General features: G+C 37.8%; 1 protein-coding gene across 1 annotated transcript in view; it reads left to right on the top strand.

Moving 5' to 3' along the window:
- Positions 1-18,480, top strand: part of LOC121426086 (deleted in lung and esophageal cancer protein 1-like) — a 33,517-nt gene extending 15,037 nt beyond the window's left edge. The window contains exons 12-30 of the mRNA XM_041622233.1: positions 136-298; positions 1,416-1,614; positions 2,257-2,697; positions 3,054-3,278; positions 3,917-4,081; positions 4,697-4,839; positions 6,062-6,215; positions 6,715-6,825; positions 7,313-7,461; positions 8,095-8,301; positions 9,103-9,328; positions 9,842-10,016; positions 11,223-11,569; positions 12,596-12,816; positions 13,354-13,696; positions 14,481-14,645; positions 15,634-15,787; positions 16,523-16,643; positions 17,662-18,480. Coding sequence (XP_041478167.1) covers positions 136-298; positions 1,416-1,614; positions 2,257-2,697; positions 3,054-3,278; positions 3,917-4,081; positions 4,697-4,839; positions 6,062-6,215; positions 6,715-6,825; positions 7,313-7,461; positions 8,095-8,301; positions 9,103-9,328; positions 9,842-10,016; positions 11,223-11,569; positions 12,596-12,816; positions 13,354-13,696; positions 14,481-14,645; positions 15,634-15,787; positions 16,523-16,643; positions 17,662-17,785 — 3,833 coding nt within the window. The 3' untranslated portion in view covers positions 17,786-18,480. The remainder of the gene's footprint in view (positions 1-135; positions 299-1,415; positions 1,615-2,256; positions 2,698-3,053; positions 3,279-3,916; positions 4,082-4,696; positions 4,840-6,061; positions 6,216-6,714; positions 6,826-7,312; positions 7,462-8,094; positions 8,302-9,102; positions 9,329-9,841; positions 10,017-11,222; positions 11,570-12,595; positions 12,817-13,353; positions 13,697-14,480; positions 14,646-15,633; positions 15,788-16,522; positions 16,644-17,661) is intronic.
- Positions 18,481-19,765: the final 1,285 nt, after the last annotated feature.

The following is a 19,765-nucleotide window of genomic DNA, read 5'->3' as shown; positions in this document are numbered from 1 at the left end:
GAAATTACGCTATGGCTGGGATTCGAACCCACGACCCTCTGTTTCATAGTCCGCAGACTAATCCACTGGGCCACAACACTCCACGCTATAGCATTATATCAATGTTAAACAATTCTTTCTTGTTTGTGTGCGCAGGTGAGGGTCAGAGAGCCAGGGTTCAGCTTGAATCAGCGTCGGGTAGTGAGACCAATCCTACCCCGGGTGAACTGGTCGACGTCACAGCTAAGAACCATATCACCTTCGAAGACATAAACCCGATGACCTACGTCACCGAGGAACTCACCATTAGGAATCTCACGTAAGAGCAATTGATTAATACATGAATTCAGCCTTATACTATAAGCTTTGCTATTGTAGTGCAGACTTGTTTGTGTACTTCACATTCAAGGACAAGCCACCCCCCAAAAAAGTTGACTTTAATAAAAAGAGAAAAATCCAACAAGCATAACACTGAAAATTTCATCAAAATCAGATGTAAGATAAGAGTGTTAAAAATTTCAGTTTCGCTTAATTTCAGGGAACAGTTATATTCACATCCTTGTTGGTATGCAAATGAGGAAACTGATGACATCACTCACTCACTAATTCTTTTATATTTTATTATGTGAAATATGAAATATTCCCATTTTTTACCTATTGTCGTGTGAAACAATGATTTATTCCTCCCTGAACATATGCAAATAGCATTGTTTGGTTGAATCAATTTGGTCCTTATTGTCAAATCTGTAAAAAATGAAATATTGTATAATTCAAACAGTAAAGAAGTAGTGAGTGAGGGACATCATTGACAGTCTCATTTGCATGTGACTGAGTTGTGCCTATCACCGTTTTGTGAAAAATAAGCGAAAATTTAAAATGTCATAACTTTCTTTATATCTTACATCCGATTCTGATGAAATTTTAGCATAATGCTTCCTTAATTTTTCTATATTTATTCAAATTAATATTTTTCTGGGGTGGACTTGACCTTTAATAATGCAGACAATATTATTTTCTGTATCTCTCGCACTGCTGTGTGGGGCCATCAATGCATTCTGCCTGCTGAGTGCTCTTGTGCATTGTGTATGGCAAGCAATTATTTTTCTCCTTTTAGATCTTTACTAATTTCTATTTCATTTAAAAGATCATTTATTCTTTTATTTTACACTAGAAAGATTTATAGTATACCTCTCACTCTGTCAGAAGCAAATTTGTGTGCTCTTGGCAAGGTTAATTCATCCCATCTTATCGGTATAATGGAAATTCTGTATAATGATCAACATATTTGTACGATAATTTAAGAACATTACAACTTACATATGAATTAAAACAGAGACAAAACATTTCATGAAGTTCTCACATAAAAGGGGCTAGACGTACACACTTTATAGAATTTGCCCATTATATTTTTATGTGATGTTTTTTTTATTCACTAGAAATGTGGAGTTGCCGTTCCACTGGCAGCTTGTGCGTTCCTCGCCAGAATGTCGGGACCCCTTCAAAGAGGCTAAGAGAGACGGGCAGCAGATCTCAAGGGTAGCCGATGAGAGGAATATATTCTGCATTAACATGGAGAAAGGAGTTTTACCACCCTCTGGTACTGCCGTCACCAGTGTTGCTTTTGCTCCGCCAAAGGTAATTTTTAAAAAGTACCTGTTTTTTCAAAAAAAAATTTGTTCATTTAAACAATATTTTGTCAGTATATCTTCAAGTGTAAATTATAGCAGAAAAGTTTTTATTTCTTTGTTATTTTTTTATTTTATTCTTACATGTTTCCTCTTTTAATTGTTTCCTGTTTTTTCTCTTTCCTTGTATGTTTTACTTTAATATTTTTCCCCTTTTCCATTTCTCTGTCTTTCTGTCTGTTTGCCCCCTCTTTCTGCACTGTGTCTCTTTCTCAGTTCTTACCTGTTGTGAATTGAGAATATTAGGGTAGATTGCCTAAGTAATATTAAAATTATAATGATTAAAATGGTGATGATGATCATCATCATGAATGGAGAATATTAACATACATTGTATACAGTGTATGTAATGATAAATTTATAATGATGATGACGATAATGATGTTGGTGATGATAATGATTATAATGATGATGATAATGATTATGATGATGATGATGTTGAGAATAGTGAATTAAATCGAAGACAAAGGAATTCAATTCATTGGGAATAAACTTAAATTGTCACTTGCTTAAACCTTAATATAAATTTGATAATTAGCGTGTTTCGTGTGGAGACTGAACTTGTTCATTTTCCCTTCATTCTTCCTTTCAGGTGGGGCAGTTTGAGAGCGTGCTACAGCTTGTCCTGAAGAACATCCCTCGCCCCGTGGCCCACAAGGCAAAATCATCCCAATCGCCCCCCTCCTCTTCACCACCGGACAACACCTCCAAGCAACCTCCCGTCTGCTCCACGCCCCGCCCCACCAGCCATACCACCTCCCAGGCCTTCATCACACAGAGCAGTGATGATGATAGAGGCAATGACAGCCGTGGCAAAAGTGGTAGCGGTGGTGGTGATGGTAGTGATAGTAGTGGTGGCAGCGGTGGGATGAAGGATGGTGGTGTAGGGGAGCATGCAGAGGAAGGCGATAGTCTTGGTCTGGAGGTGGAACTCAAGGGCCTGTGCAAGGAGTACGAGGTCTTGGTCCAGCCCTATGCCATCTTCCTCCCCGGTCAGGTTCTTCAGTCAACGGCAACTCGCAGAAAGTTTACGGTTGGTAGTTCAGGTTTTCTTTACATTTGCATATTTGATATTATCAATGAACAATGAAATAAATTGACTGGAATAGTTAGTTCCGTTAATTGATGAGAACAAAGTTTACTGGAATGTTAAAAATTGATAAATAAACAATAGCAAATTCAAAAATTATTTTTTGTATGGTATTGATGGAAGAAGAATGTAATGTACTATTTGTACTAAAGGAAGAGCATTTTGAATATTTATTGATTTTGAATATTGATTAATTTCTTTTGAGCAATTTCTTGAGCATTTGCATTTGATTGGTACTTTTCCTGTGAAGCATACATATATTCTGAATCCTTCCTTGTACCCACAATTCTGTATTTCAGATGTTGAACTACAGCAAGTTTCCAGTCGTTTTCCACTGGAGCTCACTGAAGGACAGTCACATCATCGAGGTCCAGACCCCCGAGGGTCAGATACCGCCCGAAAGCTCGGTAGAACTTGAGATGACCATCATAGGGGGTCATCCTGGACACATTGACCATACCCTACGCTGCCAGATTGACCACCAGGAATCGACTGTGCCGCTCAGGGTGGTGGCTGATGTCAAGGTGAATGAATGATTGATGGACAAAAGTATTATAGTTTAAGTTTAACCTTAAACGAACTACACTATTTGAGATGTAATGAGGGAGAGGGGGATGGGGAGGAGGGTGGCTATATTATAATTTTGTTTATTTTCATTTCCAACGATTACAATGATATGGCCCTCCCTTCTTATCTCAGTCGCCGTTTGCAATTGCGCTAGAATTTGGCACACATATTCTTTACAACATATACTTCAGGCCAGCATCAAAAAAGTTATAACTTTTTTATTATGAATTGAATATGCAAATTTATTTGTATAAAACATTATTTGAATATTTTTACTCCCAATTTTGCTTCAGATTCTCATTTGTATTTTCTAGATGTCATCTTTGTAATCTCAAAAGTGTTTGTAAGGAAAAAATGTGAAAGCCAAATTGATTCTTAATATATTTCTCTGGGTTTTTTTCTATTTCATTTTTATTTTTTTTCAATGAAAACTACTACAAACCACTTAACAATGAATTTGACCCCAGATTAACTAAGCAAACCAATTTGACTGAAATTTGGGGTAGAACTTATAAAAGACATGACAGCATTGTCCCATTTGAAAAGAAAAGATGTTCATACCGGTAATTCATAAAACCTTTTTTTTTTGCCACAGGGTCCTGAGGTCTCGATCGAGACGCCCTCGCTTGACTTTGGATTGGTACGCCTCGGGCAGACGGTAAAGAAGCAGTTCTATCTGACCAATGAGAGTCAGTTCCCTGCTAAGTGGAATCTGAAAGAGAGTGCAGAATTCCTGCTCAAGGATCAACAGTCTGGTCAGGTACGGTATTTGTTTACTCTCAGAGGGAATACTCCCCAGGGAATGGAGAATGTGCATGTATTATGAGCCTGATTAAAGCAGAATGAAAATTTCAGGATTCATTTTGGGTGACTTAATGTTGGTTTTGATGTGGCCGGCCACAATAGTGACACGTCTTTAAAAGGTCTTACATTATATTCTTGGTGCTCTTATAATGGACCTGATTGTGTCTGATAGTGTGCAATGTAAATTTATGAGGCAAACCTAATTGTAATGCAGTGCAATGAGCAAAAAATGTTGAATGTTATGTGGCATGTGTTTACCAATTACGGTATTGTGAAAAAATACCCCGTTTTATAAACATCCATGTAGTATCAGGTACATATCACTATCTTACTATCATATTCAACACCTTATCAAATGTTTGAAATTCTTTGATGTGTAAGTTTTGTTTATAGCAAATTTTGTTTATAGTAAATTATTATAATATATAAGTTACGTTATGCTAATGAGAAAAGTAGAACAAGGGCAAAAGTGATTTAAATGTTATTTAATATTTTGATTTTACTTACAAGTTTCTCTATATTGTTTCTATTCAACTTCCATCAATTGCACTCTTCTTTCTGTTTATTTCAGGATATTTCCGAGTTCACCATCACACCCAGCAGTGGAGAGCTAGGCCCTCTCTTGTCTGTCCTGGTAGAGGTGGTCCTTACTCCGGCCCGCCATCGTCAGATAGACTCTGTCATTGAGCTGACTGTAGAGGGCGGCAAAACTAGGTAAGTGATATGACTTGTTAAATCAAAGTTCTCACTCTTCATTTTTTTTTGGGGGGGAGACGGTGGGATAGATGGTAATTATACTGGATGGCTTTATTTCGTGAAATACCAGAAATATTCCACTTATTAGGGCCAATATTGCACTCATCTACGATTCCTTGAATATTTTCCCGAACTCTGGGAATATTTCTGGTATCCCATTCTGAGCCACCCAATATATTTATTTCCTGATATCTACTGATGAATAGTTAACTCCAACTGGACAATATTTGTAAATCCTTATTCTTTTCAGGCAGGCAGGCGAGCAACGTCTTCTATGTTGTATTGCTTATATTGCATTCAAATTCCTTCACTAAAGTGCATTCCAGAAAATAGGAAATCTTAATTCAGTGTAATCATTTGCCATCATAAATTTGCTTCATTGAATGTACATTAATGAAAATAGGAGCACCTTGAGCACCTAACAAGGGGGATATGTGTGCATATAAATACCCTATATTATTATTATTAAAAGATATGCTTCCCCCTCTTTCATTTAAAGCCCATCTCAATGTTCATAATGTGCGCATGACTGAGTCAGAATAATGGAAAGTGGTGCTACCAAATTTTCATTTGCACGAGCAAATTACGCTTTTGAGTGGGTCTTTCTGGCTTTAACTGCTATCTATTCAGGAAAAAAGTTCATAACTTGACTGTCCGTCTTTTCCTCTTCCATATGAGACCTTATGCATAATCTATGAATGATACATGGTAAAGTGTATATGGCGAGGTTCAGGGATCCTCTGGTGTGTGTTCTTGCATGCATCCTGGAGCTACCTGAGATTTTCCTCATGGAATTCAAAAGACTGACTGAATAAGTTTTAGAGATTTTTGGGAAACCATCTGATATAATAAGAAATGGCTTAATGACTACGGAGCGTTGTGGCCCAGTGGATGAGTCTTCTGACTTTGAAAAAGAGGGTCGTGGGTTCGAATCCCAGCCACGGCGTAATTTCCTTTGGCAAGAAATTTATCCACACTGCTGCACTCAACCCAGGTGAGATGAATGGGAACCTGGCAGGAATTTATTCCTTGAAATGCAAAAGTAAATGTAAAAGGGTGCTGGGCTAAAGCCAGGGTAATAATATCCAAGTCCTTTGGAAGCGCATAGGGATGTTGTGAAATAATGTGATATGCGCTATACAAGAACTGCGTTATTATTAATGATTTTCTACTGTTGTAGTTATGTTGGTGTGTATGGTGAGGTCCAGAGCCCTCAGGTCTGTGTCCTGGAGAGTACCCTCGAGCTACCTGAGATCTATCAAGGTATTCCTGTCACCCACACCATACAGCTCTTCAACCAGACCATGCTACCGGCATCGTACCAATGGCAACAGGTAAGCACTTCATCTTGATCTTGATTATGTCAACATGGTGAGGTTGGTTATCTCGCCAATAAGACTTAAGAAAAATTGCATGTCACCCTCTCGCTATGTTTATATGCAACTTTTCATATGTCAATGTGGTGAGATAACTTACGGTGCCATGTTGACATAATAACATTATTATGTCGGCTTTGCAACATTAATTATTTCGTCATGTTGATAAGTCGCTCGCACTTGAAAGCTTTGTACTATTTCAACTGTCATCCTAGGGTAAGCATACTCCCAATACATGATATGCCAAACGATGCCATGATTGTTGGATAGACTTGATAACAACTTGTCAAGTATTTATGAGAAGGGATATGCAATTAATGACCTATTGACCCTGGAAAAAAGTGTGGTGTATATCATTGTCTCATTCATTATTGCTTAAAACTATATTCATTCATTAAACTACTATCAGTTAAGACAATCTTAATGCTTATTTGTTTCTTGTTTTGATAATTTGCAGCCCAAAGGGAAGCAGTCATCAACTTGTTCAGTGACCTTTGACCCAGAGCAAGGCATTCTGGGACCACACGAACAGCTTCCCGTGTCAGTGACAATTGTAGCCCAAGAACAGGTACGATATCAACTCTCTGAGATTCCATTTTTAGAGTAGAACATTCATTGTTAGATGAAATCAGATACAGATATCACCATGTAGCACAACAGCTCTATCATATTGTTAATTTACTTAAACCTGTTAAAGACTGAATGATTTTTTTTATAGTACACATTTTCTGTATACTACATATTTTCAATACTTTTTTTATATCTTATCCCCCCCAAAAAGGTGATATATATATATATATAATATATATATGTTTCCATCCACTAGGTACGCTTTCGCAAAAGTTCAGTAAATTTCCACGGCCCTTGTGGCATCTCTCCCAAAGGAAATGTACACAGTTGGTGTCCAAGAAACCTTGAATAGTTCCATGATTTGGGGTATAAGCCTCCTCTGTCACTTGCTTTACAATGGTGACCGATAATATAAAAACATCAACAAATTAGTGACTTGTCAATGATGTGTTTATTGCTCTCAATCTTTCTCTTTCCTACCCAAGGGGCCATTGTCTGATGTATGGATACCTTGTTTGGTCAGCGGAATGGTCAAGCCTATATTCCTAGCTTTATCGGGGGATGTCCAAGGGCTGAGAGTGACCTACAGGACACCTGACATCAGACCATCTACTGTGATGGACACTGAAGACAGGTATTGTGATCTAGGGCGGTTTTTAGCAGGGATGTAGTCAAGGCTGGCTTCGAGGCCAGATTTTGCTGGCCTTGGCCACGAATCACACAAAGTCTATGGGAGAGGGTTTTTGCCAGCGGCCTCGTGCCTCCGATGTACAGTACTGGCCTTGACTATATCAATGGGTATTATCATTTACTTGCTACATTCAAATATTTCTGATGCCACCATTGTACCAAATCTACGGGAGAAGGTTTCTCCAACAGCCTCGTGACTCGTAAAGGCCCTGACTATATCCCCGATTCTGAGAACCATACAAATGAAATATGTATCAAGAGATCACTTGAATTTCTGGAAAAAACTGAAATTTTATTCCTTATTTTATCTTTCCTGCTTACCCATTTTATTCGCATAACTTATTGTAGGTACACAAATTAAGTGCTCACGTTCTTATTCCTTCTAAAACAAGGTTAAATGAACTTAAATTGCATGTGAATGGGTATGTGTCATAATGGGGTTCTCTTGAGCAGGGCTGAGCAGCATCTGTGCAGAACGTAGTATGTAGAGAAAGGAAATAGAGGTCTGAAATGGGGGGGGCACGTCTCCCAACTTTATCAACCAAACCTACATTTCCATTCCTTTTCAACCCATCAGGCTTCCGGAACCTTGCAATGACGATGCTCCGCTTGCCTTGGACTTTGGCGACGATGTAGAACTGGCGACCACGCCCAAGAGATTAGTCTACCTGACCAACCACACAGCCATCCCAGCTCCGTTCTCACTCACCGTCAATAAATATACTGCAGGGAAACCCCCTACTCCGCCTCAGACGGATAGACCCACTGCTGACAGTCCTAGAAGGTAAGGTTTCAAAGCATTTAACCCTAAACTGGCCGGGGGGGGTTGAATCAACCCCCCCTCAACATTTTCTGCGAGCATTCCGCCGTGCGAAATTTTTTGACCACGCCACTCAGAGAGTTTATACTTTTAAGTCTCGCGCATCTTTTGAGACCAAATTTACGAAGCCCGGGTACGCGGTTCCGAAATACGCAACATTTCATAAGTGCATGTCAGACCAAAAATTCCCAAAATGTGATTTTGTCAATGCAAATTAAGTTTTCTCATCTTATTCATAAAGATATGATTATTTATACTTTAAACAGCTGAAATCAATTGATTTTAGCATAATTATGCTTCTAAAAGGTTGTGCAATAAATCTGGTGAAAAAAACAAATAAAAACAGAAGGTTAAAAACAAAGAAATGCATAAAAATTCAGAAAACAAAATACATAAATTGATTTCCAAACTGAATTTTATTTTCAATTACAATTGTTAAGAATGCTACAAAGTTTCAGCCTTGAAATTACTGAAATGTTCTTGTTCAGGTTGGCAGCTCTGGTGATATGGTACTTTGTCAAACATCTGCTCCGCATCTTTCGTGCAATATTGCTAAAGTGGACTTTCATTACTGATTATTACATTTTATCATATACAAAACAATTTGGAGCGCAGGAAGCTGTTATGCTGGTTTGCATAACACCTTTATAGTGGGATATTATGCTAAAAGACGTGTCACTGACTTACTTATGGGGTACCTTATATGTGATGTACAACATACAAGTATGGATAATTATTATTATTATTTTCTCATTCAATCTGCAGGCATGGTGCATTGCTGAGCAGGACGGCCAACCTGGCCGACCCCAGGAGCAAGTCCCTGGCCCAGAGCCAATCAGATTGTATGAAGGCTATACTGAGAGAGGACCAAGGAACAGCATTCCTGGTCCAGCCCTGCTCAGGGGTCCTGGAACCATTCGCCACCCTGGAGGTGGCCGTGACGGCTTATAGTGATATGTGGGGCAAGTACACCGACCAGCTTACATGCAGGGTAGGACATTGGTTTTGATTGATTGATAGATTGATCAATTTTATTTTTCATGATTAAACACAACAATAGATAAATACATTAAAACAGTCAAACTGAAAATGGAAGTTATGACATAACACACAAGTATATGAATTTGACAAAAAGTAAATAGGAGAGGTACATGTATGGGAAGAACCAAAAGGCTACAAAGAGCTTGAAAAGGGGTATCCCTGTACATCCGGATGATTTTGATAAAATGTTTTTAGCTCATGCCAGGATCCGATGACTGGGGTCATAATATTACTGTACAGCACTTTAGAAACATTTTTCAGATGTAATGTGTTCTACATAAAAGCAAAATATTGATATGCTTATCATTGATATCATTTTCAGGTATTCAACTTGGAGTCTGTCTGTATTCCGATCAGTATGGGAGTGACCGATTGCCCCCTCAAGTTTCATATTACTATGCAGCACTTGAGAGAAGTTGTTTAGATGTATTGAGTGCTATGTTATCATTTATTTCCTTTTTAGGTATCCAGCTTAGAGCCAGTCTGTATTCCGATCAGTATGGGAGTGACAGGTTGCCCCCTCAAGTTCCAGATGGCAACCATCAAGGGTCAGATACCCTTCGTCAGGTTCGGAACCCACGTCTGTGGCGTGCCACCCATCAACAGGCCACTCAAGATCATGAACAACAGTCCTTATGGTGAGTTTGACTTCCTTCACCCTTCTTACTCCTTTTATTCATTTAAACATAATTTCATTCAGTTTTTAGAATCAAACAAAGGAGCATGAATAGGTGTGTACATAGTAGTAGTTCCAGGTTTTAAATCCAGGTTAGTCCAGGGCCCCTTTGCATAAAACGTATTATGATAGTAACCCTGCCATCCAGTGGTAACTACCCGGGGGGGCCACTTCCATTCACGAGTGGATACCATGCGCGACCATGGGGTCTCAAAAAGCACCCTAAACACGTAATTTTCATATTCTGAAAATGCACCCCTTAACAAGTATTGGCGTGTGAAACCCTACCCTTAACAAGTCTTGGAAACAAAACGATACTCTTGGCAAATATTCCCTGAAACGAACCCCTAAACAAGTACAGGAATGTTTTATTGTTACGGGTCCTTCGGTCGTCGGCTTTACCTTATTTGGTTTAGTACGACCCCACCTTCTACACCTCGTGCAAATCGGACTCTAAACACGTAGTGTTGGGGCAGAAAGGACATCCTTTATAAAACATTTAATTTTGTTTTATCATCCCCGCAAAGTCGACCCTAAACACGTAATTTTCCTAGCGAAATAGATACCCTTTTTTCATTATTTTTGTGTTTTTGACACCCTTATCACGTTACGTACGTAACGTGCCCTATCGTGAAAAAGACATCCTTTTTACGCGCATGGTATCCACTCGTCAATGTCAGTGGCCCCCCCGGGGTAACTATCATGGTAACAATGCTAAGCAGCCAATTAGAATCAAGGATTTCAGGGAAGTTCCCATTAGATGACAAAGTTACCAAAATAGTAACTTTTATGCAACGGGGCCACTGATTATGAGGGTATACCGTATTGGCCTTGCTTTCACAGAGATTTCCCTCACCCCCTCCATACACTTGGTACATATATATGGTATATATGGTACATCCTCCTATTTCAACCCAACCCTCGTACTTTTATTCACCACCTGCTTCTTCTATGTCTACTTCTGTCGCCTCCAGGTCATGACTTGATTAATGACAGTACAATGTAAGTTTAATTTGGTCTGCGCAGGGTAAAAAAATTTTGAAAGAGCCTTGGAAAAAATGAAAAGCCCAGAAAATACCCATTCAAGCTTGTCCAATGTGGCAGCTTTAGGCATTTGGTTGCGAAAAGTACAATTATCACTTTAATTGTAATATTGATTAATCTTCAGGAATGCGTATTGACTGGAGGCTCTTCAACTTGATGGAAGATGACCGCAAGCTGATTGACCTCCAGGTCATCTACGGTGACCCCTTCCCCATCCTTGACCCCAGCGGTGCCGAGGTCGTCCCTGAGGATGACGAGGTCATCGACAGCATCCGGGAGAGCGATGAGAGATGTGACGGCGACCCTGAAACCGGGGAAGAGGCTGATTGCGGTCGTGATGGGCTGCTGTCCAAGATAGCCGATGATCTAGAGGCACGTGAGAAGGATAAGAGCAAGGTTCTTAGTGTCTTGATGAGAGAGCATGAAGGCGTCCCTGCTGACGGCCCGTTCAGCATTGACAAGAAACAAATGGTGAGCAATGATAAGGATAATAAGGATAATAATGGTGCAATAATGATAGTGATGAAAAGTGAAATTATGTTATTATATGACACCTAGATAGATCCTTGTCATTTGATTGGTTGTTTGATATTGATCATTCAGCCCATTGAACATTGACATGCAATTTGAATCCATTCATCATGCAATTTTGGATCCATACGATTGCGTCAATTGCAGGCGTGCTGAGGCCAGTGCTACACGTGTGTTTGCATTGTGCGTGTTGAATGTATGTGACATTATCAACAGACCGTGTTCGCACTGAATGCATTTTTATTCAAATTTGTAAACGTCATGACAAGGATATATCTTTAGGTGTCATATAAAACAAATAATGAATGTTCTTTTCATTTGTGCAATGGACAGAATACTTCCTTCGGTGTAAGATGGAATAAATGATCCATTCAACTCGGCTACGCCTCATTGAATGGATCATTTCATCTTTCACCTCATGAAGTATCCTGTCCATTGCACTCATAAACATTCATTATTTGTGAACTATGACAATGTGATGTATTTTGGAAAGGAAGTTGGTATGTATTGGACATTTCACACTAATGCTTGGATTTGTTTTAGTTATGTTATTGAAAGATTTGAAAGCTTTCTGTAATTTTTTTTTCATGAGAATTTTTAGGGTACTACAATACCTCTTGTGAACCTGTCTTTTAACGAATGATATAAGCATGTTCAAAAAAAAAAATTAAGATTATATTTATTACAATAATGAACTTTGGAGTGATATGGATTTGTATTTGGTAGTCTGTAATAATTCTGCATAATTTGAATTCAGACTGAAGGAATGATGATCTTCATTACTTCAATTCTTAGAATGGTTTAGTTTTGTGATTAATACATACAAAAAATTTCTGTAAATGATGCTGCTTCATTTATTCATTCATATTCTACACAGGTAATATAACCTAATAGTTCCTTATCATGAAATGCAAAATTGAATATCATTGTGATCACAGTGGACTTTTTTCCTCCTTCATTTCAAAGGTGATTCCCGGCCGCGGGACGGCAAACATCGTGGCCAGCTTCTCTCCAGACGTCTGTCATCTTCCGAGCCAGGAGTCCTCTGACTGTGTCGGCTATGCCCTGGGATACCTTAGTCTTGATGAACCTGAGCTCCTCAACCAGCCTGGTTCCGTGACCCGAGGTCAAGCGTTCCAGGTGCCTCCGCTACGACTGGATTTCACTGCTTACATCAAGACTGCCTTGTAAGCCATTATTTTCTCTCTGTTTTGTAGCTTTAGAGATGGCTTGGTAATAACATAAAAGAATATGTTACATCGCAAATTATACTCAAAACTTTGATCAGTGGTTATATTGATGATGGTGATGATGATGACGATGATGGCGATGATGGCGATGATGACGATGGCGATGATGATGATGATATTATGGTGACGATGGTGATGATGGTGATGATGATAATGATGATCAGAATGATCATGATGAAATGATTATGATGGCAATAATGATTATAATGGCCATTATCACCATTATTATCATCATCATTATAATGGTGGTGATGTTGATGATTATGAGGAGAAATATGTTGAAATTGATAACGATTTTGATGTTAATACCGATGATGATGATAATTATGAAGATATGGTGATGGTGGTGAAGAATACCAGAATTCTTCTTCATTAAATATTTTACAAACCTTAAACATTTTAAATACGTCTTCATTTCTTACAGTCTCACCCAGCAATATCACATTTAATACTCTCATATTTTTCTCATAATAGTGTCACCGTCGAGACCCCTGACGAGGAGGGCCTCACCTACCACACCGCCGCAAGCAAGCTCCTGGACCTAGACCCGCCCATCCCACCCACCCCGACCCTCCATGACCGTCCAGCGGTCCGCTCCACGTCCCTCCATGCATGCCACCTGACCAGCTTGACCGCCACTCTGACCAACAACACCCAGACCCCCCTATCCTTCCAGGCCGTCACCCCCCTGCCCTTCCTGCTCCAGCGGGTGGACCCTGTCACCAAGAAGACCAAGAAGGGGACGGTCGTCAATGTGAGGTCAAAGGTCACGGAGGAAGGCACGCTGTATTCGCTTCCAACGCAACATAACATGCAGGTTAGCTGTAGTGAATTTGTGTTCTTAGGAGGATGTTAGGAAGATGGGTTATCTATGATTTGATAAATTGAAATGTTTTTGTGTAATGGAATGAGTTCTTCATCAAATATAACTTCGGATTATTTGAATGATACACACGTACCACCGCTGTTGTAGTAATGTAAGCCGTACAATTATACTTGTGTGAATTGATTATTTTTTTTTAGTTCTGATAAGCCTTTGTTTGAAAAGGATAAAAGAAATTTGAACAAAGAAATAGTAATGATATAGGTGAGAAGATACTATGCTAGTAGATTGCACTTGGTTTTGCTGCGATGAAAATATGGGTAGCTGAACATGTCAGAACTTTGTTTAGTCTGTTTTATCTTCATGTTTAAGTATGTTGCTTTTGACATTGTTTTTTTGTCAATGGAGCTACAGTTCGTTATACTTGATGTTATTCTTAAAACAATTTTGATTAGCTTGACTAAAGTTGGTTTTGCCATGAATAAAATAAATATTTCATTCTGATGGGGCATTTGCAGGAAACTTGCATTCGATTGCTAGTCAAATTCAGGTCCCAATATCAATTTCAAGTCATGCATTTCATTGCAAATTTCCAATTGATAGCTGATCTGCCTATTGCATCAGCAAGTATGAATTCATTTGCTTTAGTAGAAATTGATCTATCATTGAATTTGCTTTTGAAATTTACAATGGATTACAAATAATTTCTTTTAACATTCCTGAATACTCGGGTCTAAATGCTTAGGTATTTATATTTGATTTTGTTTGTGTGTCACAGATCAAGCTTGCATTCCAGCTGGACCTGGGTTTAATCATGAACAATCTAGAGCAGCTTCTTCTCAACGAGAGCAAAGAGGGCGTCCTACTTACATGCGAGGACAGAGGACGTAAGCTGCACATCCGCAAAGATCTTCAGCTCTGCTACACCAATAGTACCATCCAGGTGAATAATGAGAGTAGAAAAAAGAGAGTCAAAGTGTAGACTGCATTAAGTTTTTGTTAAAGGTCAAGTCTACTCAGGAAAATTGTTGATTTGAATTGATAGAGAAAATCAAGTGAGCATAGTGTTGAAAATTTCATCAAAATCGGATGTAAAATAAGAAAGTTGTGACATTTTTAAGTTTCGCTTATATTTTACAAAACAGTTATATGCACAACTCAGTGATATGCCAATGAGACAGTCAATAATTTCCCACACTAACTATTTCTTTTGTTTGTTATTGTTTGAATTATAAAACATTTCAATTTTTACAGATTTGACACTAAAGACCAATTTGACTTTCCCACAAACTGTTGTAATAATGGCAATTCCTCATGTTCAGAGAGAAATAAAATTTAGTTTCATATGACAATGAGGAGAAAGTTAGAATATTTCATATAATAAAATACAAAAGAAGAAGTGAGTGGGTGACGTCATCAGTCTGCTCATTTGCATATGTGCATATAACTATTTTGTGAAATTAAGCAAAACTTTGAAATGTCATAACTTTTTCAATTTACATCCGATTTTGATGAAATTTTCAGTGTTATGCTTGTTGGATTTTTCTCCTTTTATTCAAGTAAACTTTTGGTTGGGATGGACTTGTCCTTTAGATGTCATTTGTTTTCCAGGTTTGGAGTCACTCCCAGGTAAAATGAAAGATAATATCTCAGGAAATATGCTGATTGAAAAATGTGATACGTAGTCTAGTATTCAAATGGGGAGAGATATCAAGAAATTCTCTCAATTTCAAAATGCAATACTTTTGCCTGTAAATTATCCTGTTAGTGACAGTATTACACCCCATTGACTACTCCTAAGTGTGAGGTAGATTTAGTAGAGTCCACCATATTTTTTGTGAGGGGGATTTTTTGCATGAATCTCTCCATTGAACCAGTTTGCTTCTCTGTCCAAAATAAAAACTTATCATATTTTGTTTCATCATTTCTAGAAACTGCCTCTGTATGCTGTTATAGTCCTGCCGTCTATTGAGCTGACCCCCATGGCACTGGACTTTGGCGTCTGTCTTGTCGGTCAAGAGAGAAGCTTGGAAGTGACCATCAGCAACAGGACGGCCTCAGGATCCTACTGGACAGTCTCATACGGTCAGTTTCAGAATACCCTTTACATAATGTGACCACTTCTCTCTTCATTGCAGTGTCTCTATTTTGCAATTGGTAGTGATGAGTGAGGTGTTCAAAATTCTTGGAAAAATGCCCTGAAGTCTTGATATTGATGATTTCCTGTGTTTGAATTTTTTGGGGGTCAAACAATTTTGACATGATGAAATTGATTATGACATGAACGAAAATAGATGATTGCAAAATTTGATTTGAAAATTGCCTTTACAGTTTAATATAAAGTTTACATTTGCATTTGATTGCCAATTCAGAGATTTTAAGGATTACAGTACCTGCATTTAATCTGCATTACGTGTTGTATCTTAAAGTGATTGAAAATTTGACAGGACTTTTTCTCTCTTTCTTTTCATTTCAATATTTATCTGTAATGCTATCACTCGAGATAAAAACTGCAAAAATGTTGCATAAAGAAGACAAATGTGACCAATGGTCGTTACTACAGAGCTGCAAAGTAATACCGATTTTTCAGTAATTATTACTGAAAAATTAGAAAGAATACTGATGGTTTCATGCAAATTACCGAATTTCAAAAGTTTAAGTTAATGTGTTGTCCTATGGTATTTCTGTGAAAATGCTGATTTTCATACCAAAATACTGATTTTCAGCCTTTAAAATACTGAAATGTTCTTGATCAGGTTGGCATCTCTGTTACTAGTATTCATAATTGTGAACATTTTTGTTACATTAATACTCCATCAGATTCCAAGAAGACCACGTCAGACAATGTGTTTGAAGTCTCGCCTCCTGCTGGGTATCTGGAACCACACGTCACTCACGTCTCCAACAGCAAGACCATTCTCACTGTCTACTTTACACCACCGTAAGTTCAAACATCAAATTTAAACCCTGTCTTTGCTCTTAACCCTAAAAGGACTGGGCTATTCGAGATGTATTGAGGGCGGGGGAGGCCATGGTGGCCCCCCCCCCCCCCCCCGCCCTTCTGATCTCGGCAGCTGTTCGGCACACACATTCTTTTCCACATAAACTACAAGCTAGTATGAAAAAAAATTCTGAAAATAATTATTTTTTATTCATCATGAATAAAATATGCAAATTTAATCATGAAACACTTTATTTGCCTATTTAACACCCAATTTCACTTCAAACTTTTATTTTTTGCAGATGTCATCTCTTTTTCCATATGTATTTCTTTGTTTTTAGAATTTCTTACGTATTTCTTTGTTTTTAATCTTGTTTTTTTTTCAATGGAAATTATTACTGACCATTTAACACTAAATGAATTAATCAGACAAATAAGAACGAAAAATACTCACCCTTTTATGAATTTCATCTCCCATAGACTTTGTACACAAAGTATAAAAATGAGCCCATTTTTTGGCGTAAAAAGTCCTGTGTTGTCGCAAATTTGGTCTCAAAAGCTGCCTGAGACTCCAAAGAAAAAAATTCATAAAATTTGTGGCGCTTTCTTTTGCGTTTAAACCTTTTATTTATCTAAGCCAAAAATTGATATGAAGCAAATTTTTTTTAATGTAATAGGAAAGATCATGATCAAGATTCCTTGATGACTCTGTCTCATTAATTTTATGTAGCCGTTTCTTCATGGTTATGAATTTGATCAGTCCATGACATGTTTTCATTAATAAAAATACCATAAAAATTCAACAGAGTGGACTCTCTTGATATTCTTGTCGTTCATCAATATTTTTAGTTCAGAAATATTTGTATGAAATTGAGATTTCTTATTGTGAAAATAGATTAGGCTTTTCAGCATTCGATGATAATCTGTTACAATTAAACCAGTGTGAAATATTGATTAATTTGTCAATTAAATCGTTGTTTATCCAATCTCATGACTTTATATTGTTCTATTCTTTCAGGCACAATATATCCTACGCCGGTACATTTGTCTTCAGGGGTCTCCTTGGGGAGGAGACTAGGTACCTACAGGTCAAAGGTCAAGGCTCGTATGACAGCCGACAGGAAGCCTTGGTCAACCAGTGATGATGATGTTTGCACATCCTGCCAGCTTGCAGTGGACATTAAATATGAATTTTAGTTTGGAGCCCATTTCACAAAGTTCTGCAATTAGTCATACAATTGATTTCAATGATGGATTGTACATTGTGGTCAATGTAACCATTTGTTCACATGTGACTTATGATCAATGGTTGTGGCTTGTGATACAAGGACCTAGTGTGATAAGTTTGAATTCTGAAAATACACTGCCTCAAAATGACTGGGAAATGATTTTGATAATGCTCCTTCACTGTTTTTTCTCTGATTTATGAAAATCACCCAAATATAATGACTTGAAGCAAATCTGTTGGATGAAAAAAAACATTTCTACATATTATGTCATATTTGATTCAAAGGATTATATCCCCTCACAGCTTTGATTTTGCATGAATCTACACAGTTATTTGATAATGCTTAAATATTTGTTGGTTTTGAATAAGTAGCTGGCCAGTGATCACAGACATTTTTCTTCTCAGATCGAAAACAAAAAGGGGCTACCACCCCTCCCCTTCCCATCCACTCATCAAGCAGTCTGCTTAATGCCAACTTTACATTGTTCAGAATGCAAAAAAAATATTTTGTATATATAAATGACATTGTAATTAGCTTATCTTTGCTGTAATGCATAGAAGATTTGATTTGTTTCTTTTATGTATATTATGTAGAGTTTTATGAGAATTTTAGATGTATATATTGAATATATCATCATTCTATTTATGTACTTTTGTGTATAGATATGTGCTTTTAAATAAATGTAAATAAGATTTATAAAAGTCTGTGAATTGAAGAAAAGCGATCATTTGTCGTCTTATCATTTCATTGATAACGATCCGTTATGGGAGTAAGCATGAATGCCAAAATTAATGTCTGATATTTCATCAAAGAGAAATTATGGAAACACAGCTAGAGACAGAGAGATGGACAGAGAGAGAGAGAGTGAGTGAGATATACCGGGGAAGAACTGAGAGAACGTGAGCTTGAGAAAGGGGATAAGAAAGGGATACAAACAGGCAGGTTCAAATTGCAGTGGCTAACAAACGAGGTGGGGTGGGGGCCTTGGACTCTAAAGAAAATTGTCGTGACCATGAAAAAAAGGAAAAGGAAAGAAAAGACGGGTGATCATCTCATCTATGCTATTGACCGCGATTTATCACTAATCTCCGAAGAGCGGAGGATCAAAACAGAGGGGGAGAGAGGGTGAAATATTTTATTTTCCGAATAATGTTTCAAGATCTATCATACTATTAGATTTTTGTACTAAGGTGACAATTATTGCTCACTCAGTTGCAGCTGTGTAGAAAAATGTCCCCCCCATCATTTACCATATCTCACCCCCCCCCCCCCTCTAGACTTGTTACACTACTGACAGAATGATCAAAGAAGCATAGAAAGACCTTTCCCACAGATGATGTGGTTCAGTGAGGGCACCTTTATGTTAGAAGAGAGGAGGGGGGGGGGGATAAATCAGAGATGTGGGGCACTGGAGGAAGAGAAATGCCATGACTTTGTTAGAGTAGATATAAAAGATTGGCCATACAGTTCAAGAGTCGACACCACTGTATTATATGACTGCACTGAGTCAGCGATGTTGGCCAATTGAGATGATTATCTAAATAAAGACATCACAATAGTAGGCCTATATTTTACTATCTATCATTCTAGCCTAAAAGGGGTACTCTAGGCTGAAAATAATATAATTCTAATAGAATAAAATCAGACAGACCAAAAAGATGAAAATAACATTGAAATCTGACTAAGTTGTGAATTAAAGATTTGCTTTATTTCAGTGAAGCAGTTCTATCCAATGTTTTCATGAATATTCAATGAACAAGCCGATATGTCACATCCCCTCTTACTCTTGTATTCATCAAAAGAAATGATATTCATTCAAATGTTGTCTGCAAGAATTGATAAAAAATAAAAAAATGGATTGACTACTGATGTATAAGGTGATGTTGCAATTTA

This window comes from Lytechinus variegatus, chromosome 13 (assembly GCF_018143015.1).
Source record: "Lytechinus variegatus isolate NC3 chromosome 13, Lvar_3.0, whole genome shotgun sequence".
Taxonomy (NCBI): Eukaryota; Metazoa; Echinodermata; class Echinoidea; order Temnopleuroida; family Toxopneustidae; genus Lytechinus; species Lytechinus variegatus.
The sequence above is the reverse complement of the archived record's forward strand: the minus strand, read 5'-3'. Positions and strand labels throughout refer to the sequence as shown.